This window comes from Sorex fumeus, unplaced genomic scaffold (assembly GCF_029834395.1).
Source record: "Sorex fumeus unplaced genomic scaffold, SorFum_2.1 ptg000024l, whole genome shotgun sequence".
Classification (NCBI taxonomy): Eukaryota; Metazoa; Chordata; class Mammalia; order Eulipotyphla; family Soricidae; genus Sorex; species Sorex fumeus.
The window spans coordinates 23678560-23695453 of NW_026606081.1; the positions used below are offsets into that span (position 1 = coordinate 23678560).

The 16894-nt window shown below is 40.8% G+C and overlaps 1 protein-coding gene across 2 annotated transcripts in view; it reads left to right on the forward strand.

The window, feature by feature from the left end:
• TRPC1 (transient receptor potential cation channel subfamily C member 1) overlaps positions 1-16894 on the forward strand; it is a 55179-nt gene that overhangs the window by 7540 nt on the left and 30745 nt on the right. The window contains exons 2-4 of one of the 2 annotated variants that reach the window (XM_056114191.1): positions 2008-2162; positions 9033-9134; positions 13617-13819. In XM_056114191.1, coding sequence (XP_055970166.1) covers positions 2008-2162; positions 9033-9134; positions 13617-13819 — 460 coding nt within the window. The remainder of the gene's footprint in view (positions 1-2007; positions 2163-9032; positions 9135-13616; positions 13820-16894) is intronic. The other variant, XM_056114192.1, reaches the window with a different exon arrangement.

Sequence of the window (16894 nt, forward strand, 5' to 3'; positions counted from 1 at the left end):
TCCCTTTCTAGATGTAAATTCATCTGAAGTGTTAGAGTGTTCTGAACTTGTTTTAAGCTGCTTGCAAGAACACACTGAGGCAGAATACTTAAGACCCTGTGTAGGTTTCAGATAGATTCTATGAATAAAATTTTACATTTGCATAAGTCGATTAGGTGGAACAGTGGGTGGGACCTTTGATTATTTTTAGGACCAAAACTGAATTAAATTTTTTGAAGTAACATAATTTTACTTAGGAAATGGGAGAGAGGGAAAGACAGAGAGGGAGGAGAGAGAGGGAGAGAGTAAGGGAAGAGGAGGGGGGAGGGAGAGGGAGGGAGAGAGCAAGGGAGAGAGAGGAGAGAGGGAGGGAGGGAGGGAGAGAAGGAGAGAGAGGGAGATGGAGAATAAAGAGAAAGTATGCACCCCAAACTGGGCTGTGTGTGTCTGGGACAGAGGGTCATTTGAGGACTGAACTGGATGGTCCAAAAGCCAATAAAACAATAATGGGATTAAAAATCTCTTATGTTAGCCAAAAAAAGAAGTCTTGCATTTGTTTTTGTTCTATTTGGGGGCAGTTTTCAGAACCACTCCCAGATGGGCTGGAGGATCAGACAGACCCGGGGCTTCCATGTGCAAAGCCCATGCTACAGGCCTTTGAGTCAGCCCCTGGCCTCGCCTGCCCTAGGGGCACCCCTGGGACCCACCTATAGAAATGTTTTATTTTTCAGTCCCTAGAACTTCAGGTAATTATATGGAGACTATGGCATGATCACCTTTAAAATGACTCGAAGCTGAAACATATGGAAATGAAATTATAAGAAAGTAAAGGAAAATATCATAAGGAAAAGAATTCTTTTTGTGACAAGTTTTCTTGAGTTATTGTAGGAATTTATCATCCTGAAAACCAACATTCAGATTTTTCCATAAACTGCACAGGGACTTTAAAGTAATTAGTTAAAAATAATGACAAGTTTGTACAACGTTTTATTTAAAGTCTGTTTCCTTTTTTATTCACTCGTTTAGACCAGTATAATTAGTGTTTTATCCTTCTGTATCATGAAATCATGTTTCTTTTCCCTTTCACTCTGTTGTTTTCCGGTTTCTCATAGACTTCTAAGGAATATTTGCAAGTCACTTAAAATATTCATTTACATTTCCTTCACTGCACAAACTGGTTAGGAGACAAATACAGTAGGCGCTCGTACAAATGATTAGCTCCAGTATTATTCTCCTTTTCTTCGCCTGGGTCAATAGTTTTGATGTGAGCAGAAGTTAAGCATGAAGTCAAGTGAAAGGTCCTGACAGCTCAAATTTCACTTGGAAGTATTCAGACTTTCAGCCCTAATCCTAGAACTTAATGTTTTGTGAGCTTTGTGTTCCCTGGTCATTTAATCTAAATAGCTTCATTAATAACATAAGCGTGTGTGTGTGTGTGTGTGTGTGTGTGTGTGTGTGTGTGTGCGCGCGCGCGCGTGTGTGTTTTGAATAAAAGGGAAAGAGAAGGAATTTTGAGCTATCCCCACCACTTTTACACATACATCATACTGTTTTTTCCCAAAGTGTGGTTCCCTCTGTTAAAATTTTATAATATCTTCCACTTGTTCTAAGTCTCATTTTTAACATTATAATGTGTAAGTAAATGTGTGTAGGTAGTTCAGATATGAACTTCAGTCCTTTAAGCATCTATTGCCTTATTTTTCTAGCTGTTAAGTCTATACTTTCAGACATCATTTAATGCTTTACATATCTCTCTGAAGTTTCCTTATAGTCAGTTATGATAATTAGCTAACGTCTTTTATTTCAAACTGCACGCTTTAAATTTAGTCACTTCTCGTGTTTACATACAGTATACATTTTACTTTCATCAGGATGTAAGTTCTCAGAAAGGAAGTGTTCATGTTTTCTCTGCATGGTTTCGTATAGAGGTTAAGTTTAGGGCTTTTTAAATCAATACGCTTTTTATTTAAAGTCATTCTTATTTACTATGTCATGGATATTAAATTATGTTTGTGTATTGTTATTTAGGTGACTATTATATGGTTAAAAAGATTTTGGAGGAAAACAGTTCAGGTGACTTGAACATAAATTGCGTAGATGTGCTTGGGAGAAATGCTGTTACCATAACTATTGAGAACGAAAACTTGGATATCCTACAGCTTCTTTTGGACCACGGTTGTCAGGTACAAGGCTGGCTGATTTTATCCGGTAGCTTCTAAGAACTGTTAGATATTCCCTGTTTCTTCCCTGTTTCTCTTCCCTTTGTCTCTCCCTCCCTTCCTCCCTTTCTCTCTTTCCTTCTCTATTTCACCTTTAACTGAGCAACTAACACTAACAAAAAAACAATGCCTAAAAGCCCTTTTTATTAGCCTTTTTGGTTAAGTTTTTTCCATCCCAACATCCTTGTACCCTTTACATCTGACCAAAAAAAAAAAAATGATTCTGGCTTTAAATGATGACTTTGTCATGTCCACATTATTAGCATTTATATGTCCAAAAGACAGTCCCAGCACTCTAGAGATATGGGAACAGTTTTTTTTCTGTAACCTCCATTACTTCTGGACACAAGAGTCAAAGACTCCTCACTCACAGACCACTTTTTCAATTTGCAATTTTCAAACTTGAAAATTTGGATCTAGAATTTCTCCTGTTTTACTAAATTCTCTTTTGTAGTCAGAGAGGTAACATGTGCTTGTAATTAAAAGTAAATGACTTTCTTTTAAACCGGAAAACTCTGGGGTGGGGCATTGTACAGTGGATTAAATCCCCAGCATCACTTACGGTCCCCTGAACCTGCCAGGATTGATCCCAGGAGGCAGAGCTGGGAGTGAGCCCTGAGCACCGCCTGGCAGCTCAAAAGCCAACACAGAAAAGAAAAAATATTAAAATCAGAAACGTTCACCTTTCTGTTTGTCTTTAGCTCAGATGGAGACACCGGGATGTGTTTAAGTTCCGAGAATTTAGTCTAGAGATTCTGAAAGAAATTCAATAATTTGCGTCTTTTTCAGTTTGTTGATAATGGGACTTAATGTATGAAGACGCTGTTCCTACTTTTCTCCTTTCAAATATATGATTGTGTGCATTGTTGTAGCTTTTGACTCATGAGGCTTTTATTTTGAGTGGCAACAGGAAATCACAGAGCTTTAGAAAATATAATTAGGTTAATTCTTGGTGTGTGTGTGTATATGTAAATGTATATGTATACACATGTATATACATTATAAATTGTAGTACTCTCTCTGTACATATGTCAAAGAAATTGTCAGCAATCTCAGCTATCTAGAAACCCAAGAATCAGAAAATAAGTTCAAAAAATTTTTGATGCCTGAAACCCCATCATTAGGAGTACTGTCAATCATGCTATCACAAATAAAAATTTATACATTATATTCACTTTCGCCACAGGAATACTTCTGGAGCTGTAGTCTGCCTTTTCCCTTAGATGGCACTTTAGCAAACTTAATTAGTTATCCAGTCCTTGGGGAATTGGGGAAAACAGAAGGGGCCCAAGGGCTGCAGTGAACATAGAAAGGCAGTTCCTGGGACTAACGAAGGCTTGAGAGTATCTCTTACCTCCTCACCCCTGGGAACGTGTCATAGCCCATCGTCACTGCCTTTTAAGAAAGGCAGATATGGGTTCTTTCAACAGTGACCCAAGTCAGTAGGGAAAAGTTTAATTATATTCAGTTCTTAATATTTTAGAGAAAAGAACACTCATGTAGTATTTCTCAAAGCAGAAAACTTCCAAACAGTTGAAGTGTCAACATGAAATCCTTAAAGGTATAAGCTTCAGTTCCCTAGAAAATGAAGTTATAAAGAAACTCAGTCCCTGATAATCCTGGAGAAAAGAGTTCCAATGGTATAATCATCACATTTTGTCCTTCTCTATATCCTGTGTGTAGTAATTCCATAATGTACATGGTACTATTGCATACCCAAGTATACTTAATCACAGCCAGCCTGTGTAGGTGTTACTTTCTCTGGATTGGAAAACTGAGGCTCATAAACCTAAATGAATTGCCCTAAGTTCTAAATGACTTGAGGCAAAGCTAACTTTGGAACCTGATCTTTTGGCCGCAAATCCCATGCTCTTTCCAGTTCTCTGTTCAACTCAGGTTACCTGTATCTTCCCCATCAGTGAATAAATGTTCAAGATCTTTGCTTGAATGTGATCGTGGAAATGAATAAGTAAAACATAATTTCTGCACTAGAATATGAAGACTAATTGGACAGTGGAGCTTCATTAGCTTAAAAATCAAACCTCAACCCCCCCCCCCCAAAATGCATTTACTAATGCCCCGTGGTGATACTTGACCCTGGTTGATTGCTTTGAGTTTTCCAAGTGCTTCCGAGTGTTTTGTCTGAGGCCAGCAGCCTTTGCTGCCAAGTCTGCCCAACTAGACCTATTTCCAGAGACCTTTTCGGTTTCCCGGCTGAGGGGTAGGTTACCAGCGGCTCTGTAATTGGGTGCTGCTTGCCTGGAACTCAGGCTGTTCCAGCTCACAAACAGTGAAGCATGGGGTGACTGCACACCCCACCGATGTCTCTGTTGGGAAGCCCTGTTTTAGAGTGATTTACAGTGTGGTGCAGCACAGAAAGGAAATCTCCCGGATTTGTACTGCCCAAGGTTTCCTGGGCTCCATCCTGGATATTAACTGTGGTATTTATGTAGTGCTTCCTGTGCGAGGAATTAAAAAAGAAATGCACATATTTGTCCTCGGAGTTGCCCTACGAGATGAGGGCTTTCATTATCTCCACTTTCTAGAGGAAACCAAGGCACGGAACAATTTTGTAACTCCTCCAGATAGGATAGACTGGAATTTGAAGCCAGCTTCTGGGAACAGAATTTATACTCTTACCCAGAACTAATTCCACTCTCAGAAATGTATAGAAAGGTAAACGGAGGTGAGCAAAGGCTCAGGCCATGGCTACTTTTTTTTTTCTATTTTGGGTCACACCCGACGATGTGTAGGAGTTACACCTGGCTCTGCACTCAGGACTTACTCCTGACAGTGCTCAGGGGACCATATGGGATGCTGGGAATCAAACCCAGGTTGGCCACATGCAGGGCAAACACCCTACCTGCTGTGTATCACCCCAGCCGCCAACTTCTTTTTGTTCTTTTTAATTTTATTTATTTATTTATTTTGGGGCCCATGCATATTCTTTTTTATGCTTTTTTTTTCTTTTTGGGTCACACCCGGCAGTGCACAGGGGTTCCTCCTGGCTCTGCCCTCAGGAATTACTCCTGGTAGTGCTCGGGGGACCATATGGGATGTTGGGAATCGAACCCAGGTCGGCAGCGTGCAAGGCAAACACCCTACCCACTGTGCTATCGCTCCAGCCCCATGTATATTCTTGAAGCACTCAATTAAAAGCCCTTTTTGAGCAAAATGTTCGGGTTGGAGCAGAGTGGAAAATAGTTGGAAAAACAAGTAAAAATTGATTTAAAAGGCGGGGGGGGGGGGTCGGTTCTAAATACCAGGTTAAGAAATGAGTTTTATTTGATAGATAGTAGGGTTTGTTCCATGATTTGTAAGAAAGAAGGTATGTGCGATGATAATTTGGGCAGACTGAGCCCGGTGACTATCTGGGACGGGCTGGGAAGTGGGGCAGCGGAGTCAGTTGGAGTCAGCGCTGTGGGTGCAGAGAGGAGGATGCCCATGTCGGGGACCACTCAGCCCTATGTGTCCTGGGCTCAGAGCGTTGCTTCAGTGCTGCTGCTGTGGGCACATGGACTGGCTTTAGCCATTCGAATGATGATTCGCATATTATTCATGTAGTATTAGGGAGGAATACGGCAGAGGCGATTTAAAGCATGGAGGAGAGGCAGAGTTTATAGAAAGGGCTCTGCCATCCCTGTATATGCCTGAGCATCCATTCGTCAGGGTTTCTGGGAGGGCTCGAGAACCAAGCAGGATACCACAGGCTGACTGGTGACTTTTGAATAGGTGGGAACGTGGCAGGTCTAAAGAGATGTCCTAAGAGAATTGACAAAACTTGTCGAGTATTCAGATAGAATCCAAAATTATTTGGGATCTTAGAAATAGGATGGGGCTGGAGCTAGAGTATAGCGGATAGGGTATCTGCCTTGCACGCGGCTGACCAGGGTTCAATTTTTTCACTCCTCTCGGAGAGCCCGGCAAGCTAATGAGTATATCTCACCAGCACGGCAAAGCCTGGTAAGCTCCTCATGACGTATTCAATATGCCAAAAACAGTAACAATAAGTCTCACCATTTTTTGTGAGACGTTACTGATGCCCGCTCGAGCAAATTGATGAACAACGGGAGGACAGTGACAGTGACAGAAATGGGAGACTGGGAGAAAGAAGGATGGGAGAACAGAAAGCTGAGACGGGAAGCTTAGGACTTGGGCAGTCTCAAAGGGGCACTTAGAACGAAAGGTTCCATCTCAGGCAGAGGAGGTGAGGCTGCCTTGGGGAGGGTAGCAGTGCCAGTGCTACCTAAGAAACAGGTTCCAGTTTTTCAATCATCTCCATCAGTGAGGGACGCTAGATGTCAGGGTTTATCTCAGCACACAAGGTGGGCTACTGCAATGTTGTGAACATAAGTTTTTAATGTGTTACTCACACACCAAGGAAAATACAGAGGTAGGAAAGTTTAAAACTCTTTGGAGTTTAAAACTCTTGTATCAGTAGAAGCAGAGAAAATGATCTACGTTGATTTGAGACACTTGAGAGCGAGAAAAAGAAGTTTTGAATGGAAAGTGAAAGATAGGATCAATGCTGATATTTCTCTAAGGGAAGAACTCAGGTCCGTTCATAGGGGAACTTTAACTGGAATATCAAGGTGGAAATTTTACCTTTAGAAAATAAGCGACTTTATATTCTAAACTTAGAGGAAAGAGTATGGGAATTGTTCAAAAGACAAATTCTGAAATGTAGTGGAAGCTACAAACTTCATAAATATACAATAAGTGCATTTACTGAATAGATTTCAATAAGGAATGGAAAATAACTGTGAGAAATCCTGAGATAAAATTGATGAGGGTATTTTGTTTGCCTGCGGGTATTTAAAAAAATCAGAATGCATTTTCTCCCAAAGCTGCCTTTGGTTTATCAAGTAGCATTTATAAATTTGTATAGAAAATGTCATCACTATCTCCTTATTGACACGATCTTTTTCTGTCAATAATACTTTTTTACACCTGAAGCTTATCCTTTAAGCACTGAAAGATTTGACATAAATCTTACTTTATTCTTTACTAAATAGTGTATCTGAATATAATTTAACTTTTGCCACCGCGAATGGGACTCATCGAAGGCAGAATCATTTTTGCTTGGCTTCCTCTGGGAAACGGCTTATTCTGATGTCAGTGGTTTTGCTCCCCCGACCTGTTCTCTTTTCATCGGTGAGCTTTGGGTGATGCTTGCTCTCTTCCTCTGGAGTGGATTTTGGAGCAGCCAGCCCTCCTGCACCCCTGGCCCGTGGGGTGCTGGGACAGGGCATCTCTGCCCAGCTTGCAGGTGACCCAGGTGACCGGGCTAGTTCCCTGGCCACTTCCTGCCGGGAAGCCCAAGTGACTGGCAGGTGGGCCTCTGGGAGGGAGTGTTCGGACATTCACAACCTGTCACCTGGCTGAAACTGCCTGCCAGAGTCAGGTTAGAGGTTAAAATTAAAATTCATCAATGAAGTGTGCAATGGACATAGTCTTCCTTTTGGCTTCTTTCACCTGATCAAGTATCATTAAAACAGAATGAAACTGGAGACCATTTTGCAGTGCATGCTGAGGAAGAGTAATGCTGGACTTTTAATACTAAGCTCACAGCACAATGAAGGCTAAAATTTTATTTAATTTTAATTTTATTTTATTTTTAATTTTATTGAATCACCGTGAGACAGTTACAAGCTTTCATGTTTGGGTTACAGTCACACAATGATCAAACACAGAAGGCTAAAGTTTTAAGGGGAAAAATAATGAAGATTTCCCACAGTTTTTTTTTTTTAAATCTATGTGGAAACACACAAGCTGTTTCTGATCGTTGAGTGTGACCCTCTGTCTGTTGGTGTGATGCAGTCCTTTTTCCAAACACCAGGATAAAGTTTTCATTTGTTGGTCAATTTTTGAGTTGAGATAAAATGGAGGAGAGCATTATTGTTCTCCATACAAAGCATATTAAATTTCTTATAGTTTTCAGAAGTATGAACAATAAAGAGTATTAAATGTCTAATAGTTTCACTTTCAGGAGTATGAGTAATAAACAATATTAAATATCAGATAGTTTTGATTTTAGGAGTATGAGTACTTAAATGGCTATTATAACAGTTTAAAAATATAAAGATTGAAAATTGGGCATTTTATTAGATTAAATCATTATCTATCCTAATGTTTCCCAAGTACCTTCATGATTTTCTTTTTAAAAAGAAAGGAAAGAAGCTCAGAAAATGATGCTGAGGTTGCCCAATGTACTCACTGGGTGCGAGCCTAGTCAGAGAGCTGCCAAGTGCCCATCCAGGTTGGTGCCTCAGAATGAGAGAGTCATTCTCCTTCTGTCCTTGAAGGTGATGACGCTTTGCACCTGGTCAGATTGTCAGTATTAGTGGCGAGTGTGTCCTGTCTCAGTCAGCCCTGTGTGCTTTGGAGACCTAAACCCACATGTCTTTTCTACATCCTTCCTGTTTACGTTTTTCTCACTGTTGCCTGCCCCATGGTTGCCCTGAGCATCCGTTTTACCAGATGACACTCACCCCTTAACCTGTAGGCATAGGTCTAGGTCATTTCTTTGGAGGTTTGGGGTGTCCCACAGTGAAGATCTCTGGGGGGCGGTTGGTGGGGGCGGGGCTAGGGAGTACTCCATGGGCCCACCCGCAGCCCCACTGCCACCCCTCATCCCTTCGAGGACTCCAGGCTGACAGATGTGGGAGCGGGTACCGGCACTACTGATGCCAACGAGGTACTAGCTGGAGCGTCTTCTCGTAAGACACAGGATAGCTGTACACAATACAGTTCAGTTCTCGTTGCAGTTTGGTACAAATAGTTGACTTTTTCTCCTCTGTTTTAATTTTTAACTTTTTTTATTTGTTTTTAAAGTCTGCAGATGCACTTTTGGTGGCAATCGACTCGGAAGTAGTGGGAGCGGTTGATATCCTACTCAATCACCGGCCAAAGCGAGCGTCCAGACCAACCATAGTAGTCAGTACTCTTAAATACTTATTAATTTGAATTTTTAAACCAAAATAGATCACCTTCCCCATTGTCACCTTTTTTTTCTTCCCCTCAAATTATTTTGTTTTTTGAAATAGATTTTCTTCTGTAAAACACTGCTTAAAGTAAGTAGACATTTGCAAGAATAATTAATTAATATTGCTTTCAGGAGTTCTTTTTTAAAATAAATGTTAGTGACATTTTCATACTTTCAGTATGAACCAGTGTATTTAGTTTGGGAGATTCTATAGGTTGTTGAAATTCTAGGCTAGTTTCCAGATGGATTTTAAGAATGAAATATAATTCTTTCAAAACTGATAGTAAATGGATATCTGACCTGGAGTGGAAGGACTCTAATAGAAAAGCAGGGGACAAAAATCATAGCAGCCTACCTACCCCTTTACCTTGTAGAAGTTAAATTTCTGAAATTCAGGCAGGCGAAATTTGAAAAGCAGATGAAAAACTGATAAAAGACATTTTTTAGCATGTTCAAGAATGTAATCTTAGTGTTAGATGAATTGATGAAAAAAACTAAATTAGACAAGGACATAAAAATATCAGAAACGAAAACACCAGGTATTAAAACCTTATTTACTGTCAAATGCAGTACTAATTTTTGCTTATTAAGCAAAATTTAAAACGTGATCATTGTGTAGCAGTAATAGTCTCCTGCCCCACTGATTGGGGAGGGTATTTTGGAAAGCAGTTTGGTGAGAAATGTCATAAATAAGAAAGTTGTCCAGGTTCTTTAGCCTAGGGTATCATCACGCTTCTCAAGAAAGTGACCAGAAATGTGACAAATTGTTAATTGCAAACTTATTTGTGGCAATGAGAAAGTCATGGGTCACATCTAGCTATCCCAAAATAAAAGCTTGGAAATGGTATTTGAAAGAAATAGTTAGAGCTGAAGCAAAAGTAGGAGAGTAGTAAATTGTATATGTAATGTGACCGAAGGTTGAACATGAAGAAACGGAAGCTGCTTGGAAATATAGCAAAATGTTACTTAATAGCAGTTATCTCTGAACACCAAGTTAAGGAGATAAATATTTTTCTTTATTGCTTTTATAATTGGTAAGAGAGCTGCTAGCAATCATTCTAACTTTAAAATATATTTACTATATCAAAATTCAATAATTGTGACATTAATTATTGGTGATGATATAGTAGAATAAGCAATTTAAATAACACCTGGAAAATAATTTGGTCACATGCAGAACAAAACTATTGTCCCGCAGGCTTATCGGTTAGTTTTATATTATCCGCCATTGTCAGAGAAGTGTGAGACACTTCACTCAGTTGCACACTTTACCCTATTTTAACTGAAATGCTCTAATTCAGATTATTTAAAAAACTGCGTGTGACTGTTCTCAGAGGAGGCATCACCTAGTTTATGAGAGTAATTAGAATAGAGAAAAACAGGCCAAGGATACAGTTCCCATCCAAGGGATCAGATGTACTTCGAATTCTGTGCAGTTTTCTGGAATCTCTTCTGCAGTTGTGATTTTGACGTGCATATTCTGCCTGGAGCGTATTCCGCCTTAAACCTTTAGGCGAGTTATTTTCCTCCTTTCTATTTTGCTCTTTGGGTCACACCTGGCAATGTTCACAGGGGTTACTTCTGGCTCTGTACTCAGGAGTTACTACTGGTCGTGCTCAGGGAACCATATGGGATGCTGGGGATCCAACCGGGTCGGCCGCGTGCTAGGCAAACGCCCTACCCACTGTGCTATCACTCCAGCCCCACAGGCGGGTTACTTTCTTTTGGGAGCTCAGAGAGATCACACTGTGCTGGAAGATTTTCATCTGAAATTGAATCAGTCATCTCCACACTGTTGGTCTTGCCAGTCAGGTCTTCAAATTTATGGCGTTCAGCGCTGTCTCTGGTGAAAAAGATGTTCTGTCCATCACTGAGATACTTCCAGCCATATCAGCACTTCATTTTAATGGCCTTGTTATTTCGAAGCAAGCAGTGTCAAGTATTCTTATATGCTTGCTTTCACCATTTCAGTGAATCCACTCGATATCCTTGGATTATCAACTGTCTTTGATAAGTTTTGACTTTCAAGTGTAAATTGTCTTTGGATATTATCTAGATTATATTGTCACACTGTCCTCCTGTTGTTCATCGATTTGCTCGAACAGGCCCGGTAACGTCTCCATTTTTTTGAGACTTAATCGTTACTGTGTTTGGCATATTGAATACGTCACAGGTAGCTTGCCAGGCTCTGCTGTGTGGGCGAGATACTCTTGGTAGCTTGCCGGGCTCTCCGAGAGGGGCGGAAGAATCGAACCTGGCTTGGCCAGGCTGGCTGCGTGCAAGGCAAACACCCTACCGCTGTGCTATTGCTCCAGCCCGACTAGATTATATTATGGATAATAAAATTATAATCTTAGGCGTAATCTTAGGAGAGAGTAATTTTTCTTCTTTATAACCAGTAACAAGGGAGAAGGTTTAAATTTTAAGATTTTTCTATAAACTTTAGATAAATTAAATATTTTAAAATATTGGGTACATGGGAAATATATTAATTTGCAAAAGGGAAATAAGTATGTCGAAATTCTAGAATTGATTAATAGAAGAAAAACAAGCTATTGAAAAGGAATATATATATACATATATATATGTATGCATACACTATAGCACTGTCCTCCCATTGATTATCGATTTGCTCAAGCGGGCACCAGTAACATCTCCATTGTGAAACTTGTTGTTACTGTTTTTGCCATATTGAATACACCATGGGTAGCTTGCCAGGCTCTGCCGTGCACCAAGACATAGAGAGAGTGAGTGAGAGAACTCTTTAAAACTGCTCATGGGTTGCAGGCGAGAGAGTCCAGTGAGTAGGATGCTGGCCTTGCACACAGCCTACCTGATTTAATCTCTGACACCCATATGGTCCTCCAGCATCACTGGAGGGTGATCCCTGAGCACAGAGCCAGGAGTAAGGCCTGAACACAGCTGGGTGTGACCCAAAAAACAAAAAGAAAAAAAAAGACTGCTTTTGGTCTTGGACCTATAATTTCACTCAAGTGGTTCAATGTTTATGAGACAGTTAAATTTTTTTAAGTTCAATTCATAAAGATATTTAAATAGTAAAATAAAATATCTTGAATATAGGGTGAACTTCTTTAAATGAAATAAATTTACATAAAGTTATACATAAAGTTTCCTCTGACGGTTCTGGGCTCTAGTCAGCCTAGTGAGATTTTTTTTTAAAAGGAATCTAGGTCTTTGGAATATCAAGGACCTTCCCTTTCCTAAGTAATGAGTGCAAAATCACTCATGCCAAAGATGTCCCCAAAATGGGGCATAGTAGAGAGAGGACTAGAGGGACATTATGGAAGATATTTTTTGAGTAGTGTCACACTGTCACTGTCACTGTCCTCCCGTTGTTCATTGATTTGCTCAAGCGGGCCCAGTATCAGTACAGGTATTTTCATTTTTTATGCTTTCATTTGTGTTCAGATACTTTATAGAGTGTGCACATTACTTTTAAAATGTTAATAAAATTATCCAGCAAAACTTGAACTTGCTGAGCTAATGCTATGGAATCAAACATCTTTCAGGAAAATCTCTGAAAAATGAAAAGTCCTGGAAAGAATGTGTAATAGTCACGAAAGGGTGAGCTTTTCCACTTCCCCCTGATCTTTAGTTCGACTGTTCCCGTCCCCTGCCGTGCCCTGGACACGCAGGGAGTGTGGCTCAGGCTCTGTGGAACACACACCTGGCTCTCCACACACTTCGCCTTCTGGTTGTGTATCGTGGGGCTTTATTTCCTCTGAGCCTCAGTTTCTTCATGGGATTGCAGTGCTCAAATTTTCAGAAATTTGGGGCATTAAAGATGATTTTTTTTTATGATTTGAAGTGTGAAGGGCCCAGTAGTCCCCACATTTATTTGGCAGCAGCTATTCTTGTCAGTGTTTTTGTCACTGGCAACAGGAAGTAGTATAGGTAATTATTAGAAATACAGAATGAAGAGTACTTCCTATTTACTTACTTCTTTTAAGTATCTTGAATGTTACTGATTTGACAAAGTTTGCCAAAGAGGTGAAATTTAAAAAATTTTTTTCGCATGCATTTGTCACGTTCCCTAATTCTAATATTTCTGGTTTTCTAGTATTTTCTTTTTTCTAAATTCTTATTCTTTATTCCTGTCATGCTTTTTTTGATAATCCTGTGAAAATTAATCCCTAACACATTTCTCTAGATATTCTCACTTTGTTAGTAAAATAGAATTCTAGTTGTCTGAATGTTTCCTATTAAATATTCTGCCTTTTATAATTATATTGCATTTATTAATTAAAAAGTATTGAGGTTTCAAAAGAATTTAGTCCTGGTAAAATATTTATTTCAGTCTTTAAAATAATTCTTCCTGACTTCCATTTTTTTTCCATGTTACTCCAGATAAATGGGGTTATTTTTGAAATCAGAAGTAATAACTTTAGGACATTTATATAACTATTTTTCAGAAGTTAATGGAGAGAATTCAAAATCCCGAATATTCAACAACTATGGATGTGGCTCCCGTCATTTTAGCTGCTCATCGGAACAACTACGAGATCCTAACAATGCTCTTAAAGCAGGATGTCTCTTTGCCCAAACCCCACGCCGTTGGCTGTGAGTGCACGTTGTGTTCTGCAAAAAACAAAAAGGACAGCCTTCGACATTCCAGGTGAGAACATGAAGACCACTAGTGTGTGATGCAGTAGAGGGGTGCACGAGCAGACGTGGCATTTGCTTGTTCGCTCAGGGGAGCTTCAGAAGTGATGATGCTTCCAGCTTAGGATAGATACACTCCTGGCTCTTTTGACTTAGGAGTTCTGCACTTTCAGTTATTATTCTCTTATTTATGTTTGTGGGCCTTCTGTAGGTGAGACATGCACTCTCTAGCCAAACTACATCCCTAATTCTGTCTTGTTTGTTTGGTTAGTTTGGGGCCACACAGGGGACCAAGTAGTGCCAGAACCACCCCAGGCCTCGGGTGTGAAGGCGTGTGCGACCCATCGGGCTCCCTATGGCCCCAATTTTACTAAATTATGAATAACCAGGAGAAGTCTTCAAATTATGAATAAGACTTCTGCCATATTCCCACTGATAGGGAATGTGGGGGACTGTTTGCTTTTTCAGAAGCAATTTATTAACCTATGAGAATTTCCTAAGAATTTTCAAAGAGGCAGAGATACCACTTCCTATCTTATGTTGAAGAAATAAAAATTAGAAACAGAGCAAGAGTACAGCTGATGGGGCACTTGCCTTGCAAGCAGCAGAACCAGGTTTGGTCCCTGTCACACATATGGTACATCAAGCATACCAGGAATAAACGCTGAGCACAGCTGGGTGGTCCAAAAACCAAAGGAATAGTAATGCCAATCTAAATATTTGACTGGATACATTTCTTTCACACAGTAGCAAAAGCCAAAATTGATAAAAACAATTGTTTTTTAAATTTCAAAAATGGTGCCAGCTCAGATGATAAAAGGTCTAGAAAATACTTTTTAGTGGTGTGGAAACAATAGTGAACCATTGAGGTTTAAGAAAACCCTTACATTAAATGTTACTGTTGAATTGAAATAAGGAAAACTGATGCCATCTTTTTTGTGTCGATTCTGAACATTTCTGTGGTTAGACTTTGTTTCTTCAGCTTTTTGTATGAGACCATATAGTGCACCTTGCGGTATTGGTTTAACAACAAAAAACTCTGTTAGCTCGGTTTTATTTATTTATTTATTTATTGAATCACTGTGGGAAAGGTTACAAAGCTTTCAGGTTTAGGTCTCAGTCGTACAAATATCAAACACATTTCCCTTTACCAATACTTATTTTTTACCATGAAGAACCCCAATAAAACCCCACCCCCCACCCCTCCCAGTCCCTGTGAGGCAGATGAATTCTAGTTAACACTCTATCTGCTTTGATTAGATTCATTGTTTCAATAAAAGATTCACCACTATTATTTAGAGTTTACCCCCCCCCCCCCAATCAGACATGCTGAAAAAGCATTGTGAAATGATTTGCTTTCTACAGCTGGGTTCAAGAATTAAATGTTGGTTTTGGATTTCTGCTATTTTACTTATTGACCCTGGAAGTATTTCTACTGAAAGTCAGATAGTTAAGAAATTGGTTTCTGTGCTCTGGAGTCGTGGCCATGCTGGAGAGCCGCTCGTGGGGGGCAACTGGTGGCCTCGGTAGGGCGTGAAGGGCGGACCGAAATGCCCCTTCCCATGAGGTTTTAGTCGCCCCCACACCCCCGGCTCATACCTGCTGTCCACAAGGCTCCCATGCGGCCGCCATCTTTCTTTCCAGAGGGAGGAGGGCGGAAGGGAGCAACACCCTTTCCCCTCCGGGCAGACATGATGGCCTGGATTAACGCATAGTCTGTTCACTTTTCTGCTCCAAGCTGCTGGGTTCTGCATTAAGTCCTTGTGCTTCTGGGGCTGTGGCCGTGCTGGGTTCTGCATTAAGTCCTTGTGTTTCTGGGGCTGTGGCCGTGCTCCAAACTTAACTCTGATTTTCAGGGAGAAACGTTGGGTGGTTTACTTCCCATTGATCACTTTGTATATAGAGAGATGTTGCGCGGCCGCATAAGCGGCCACACGGTTTTGAGGAAAAGTCCTAGTTCCCACATACTCAAGCTGTGCTTGTAGAGGCTTCTGGTCACCGGGGTTCCATCTCGGGGGGGGGAGGCGGGATGTGGTACCTACCCCATCTGGGACTTCCCGATGATCTCGGCTCTTTTTGGAACCTGTTTTTTTTTTTTCCGGGAGCTGTGGATCCCGCCCTCCATGTGGCCCTTCTCTTCGTCTGTATCTGCTAGTGAGGTTTGACAGCGAGGTTTTGCATTGCAACATGAAACGTGAATGATGACCCAGCTGGAAGACGAGTTCTTCTTGGATGTCTGCCCCGTTGTGCGTTGGCTGCACCTTACCATCCCGTTCTAGCCCAGAGGCTTGCCCTGGCAGGGTCTGCTGTGGCTGTACTCGGCTCCCTGGTGGGCCGTTTCTGGATTTGCTCTTTCTGGTCTTCCCATTTTTCGCTTTGAGTTTATTCTGACTGGGACTCGTTGCACTTCATGGATCTGGCAGGCTAAGTTGATCTTCACATTGGGCGAGTTTTCAACTCTTGATTTTTCTTTGCATGACTTCTTCCCAGTCTTTCCTGTGCTTCTGGCCCCCTGGAACTCGTGTTATTTCTCTCGGGCAGTTTCCTAGCCTATTTGATCCATTTTTTCCCCTTTTTGGGTGTCTTTACGAGTCGCATATGCTTATTCATTCCTCTGCTTTTGTTGTTCCGTTGCTTTTTCCCTGTGTGATGCTTTTCTGTTTTTCGGGGGATTTCAGCAGTTTCTGGGTACAGTTTTCTCAGACTTTCTCTCTTGAATTCTCCTTTATTGTTTCCATCCATCGATGTCCTTGTTGTACTGAAGCCCTCATTGTTCCGTCCTTTGCCTTGTTGTACCAAACCAGAAAGATCCCTGTCTCCTCCCGTGTTGGGGTCTCCCAGGGATTTTGTCACTGCCTCCTGAGTCCCTGACTGCATGTCCAGCCGTCCCTAAGGCTGCCCGGTGCCTCCAAGAGGTTTGCTTCGGAGTTTGTGTTTTTGTATTTTTTGATCAAGACCTAGGCGTAGGATGGCCGCATCCTTCTTCTAGGAAATTTCTGAAAAATGATGATTCTATTTTGATATTTTTTGAGAACTGTCTATCCTGTTTTCCATAAAGACCAACCGAACCAGCTTATGTTTCCATCAA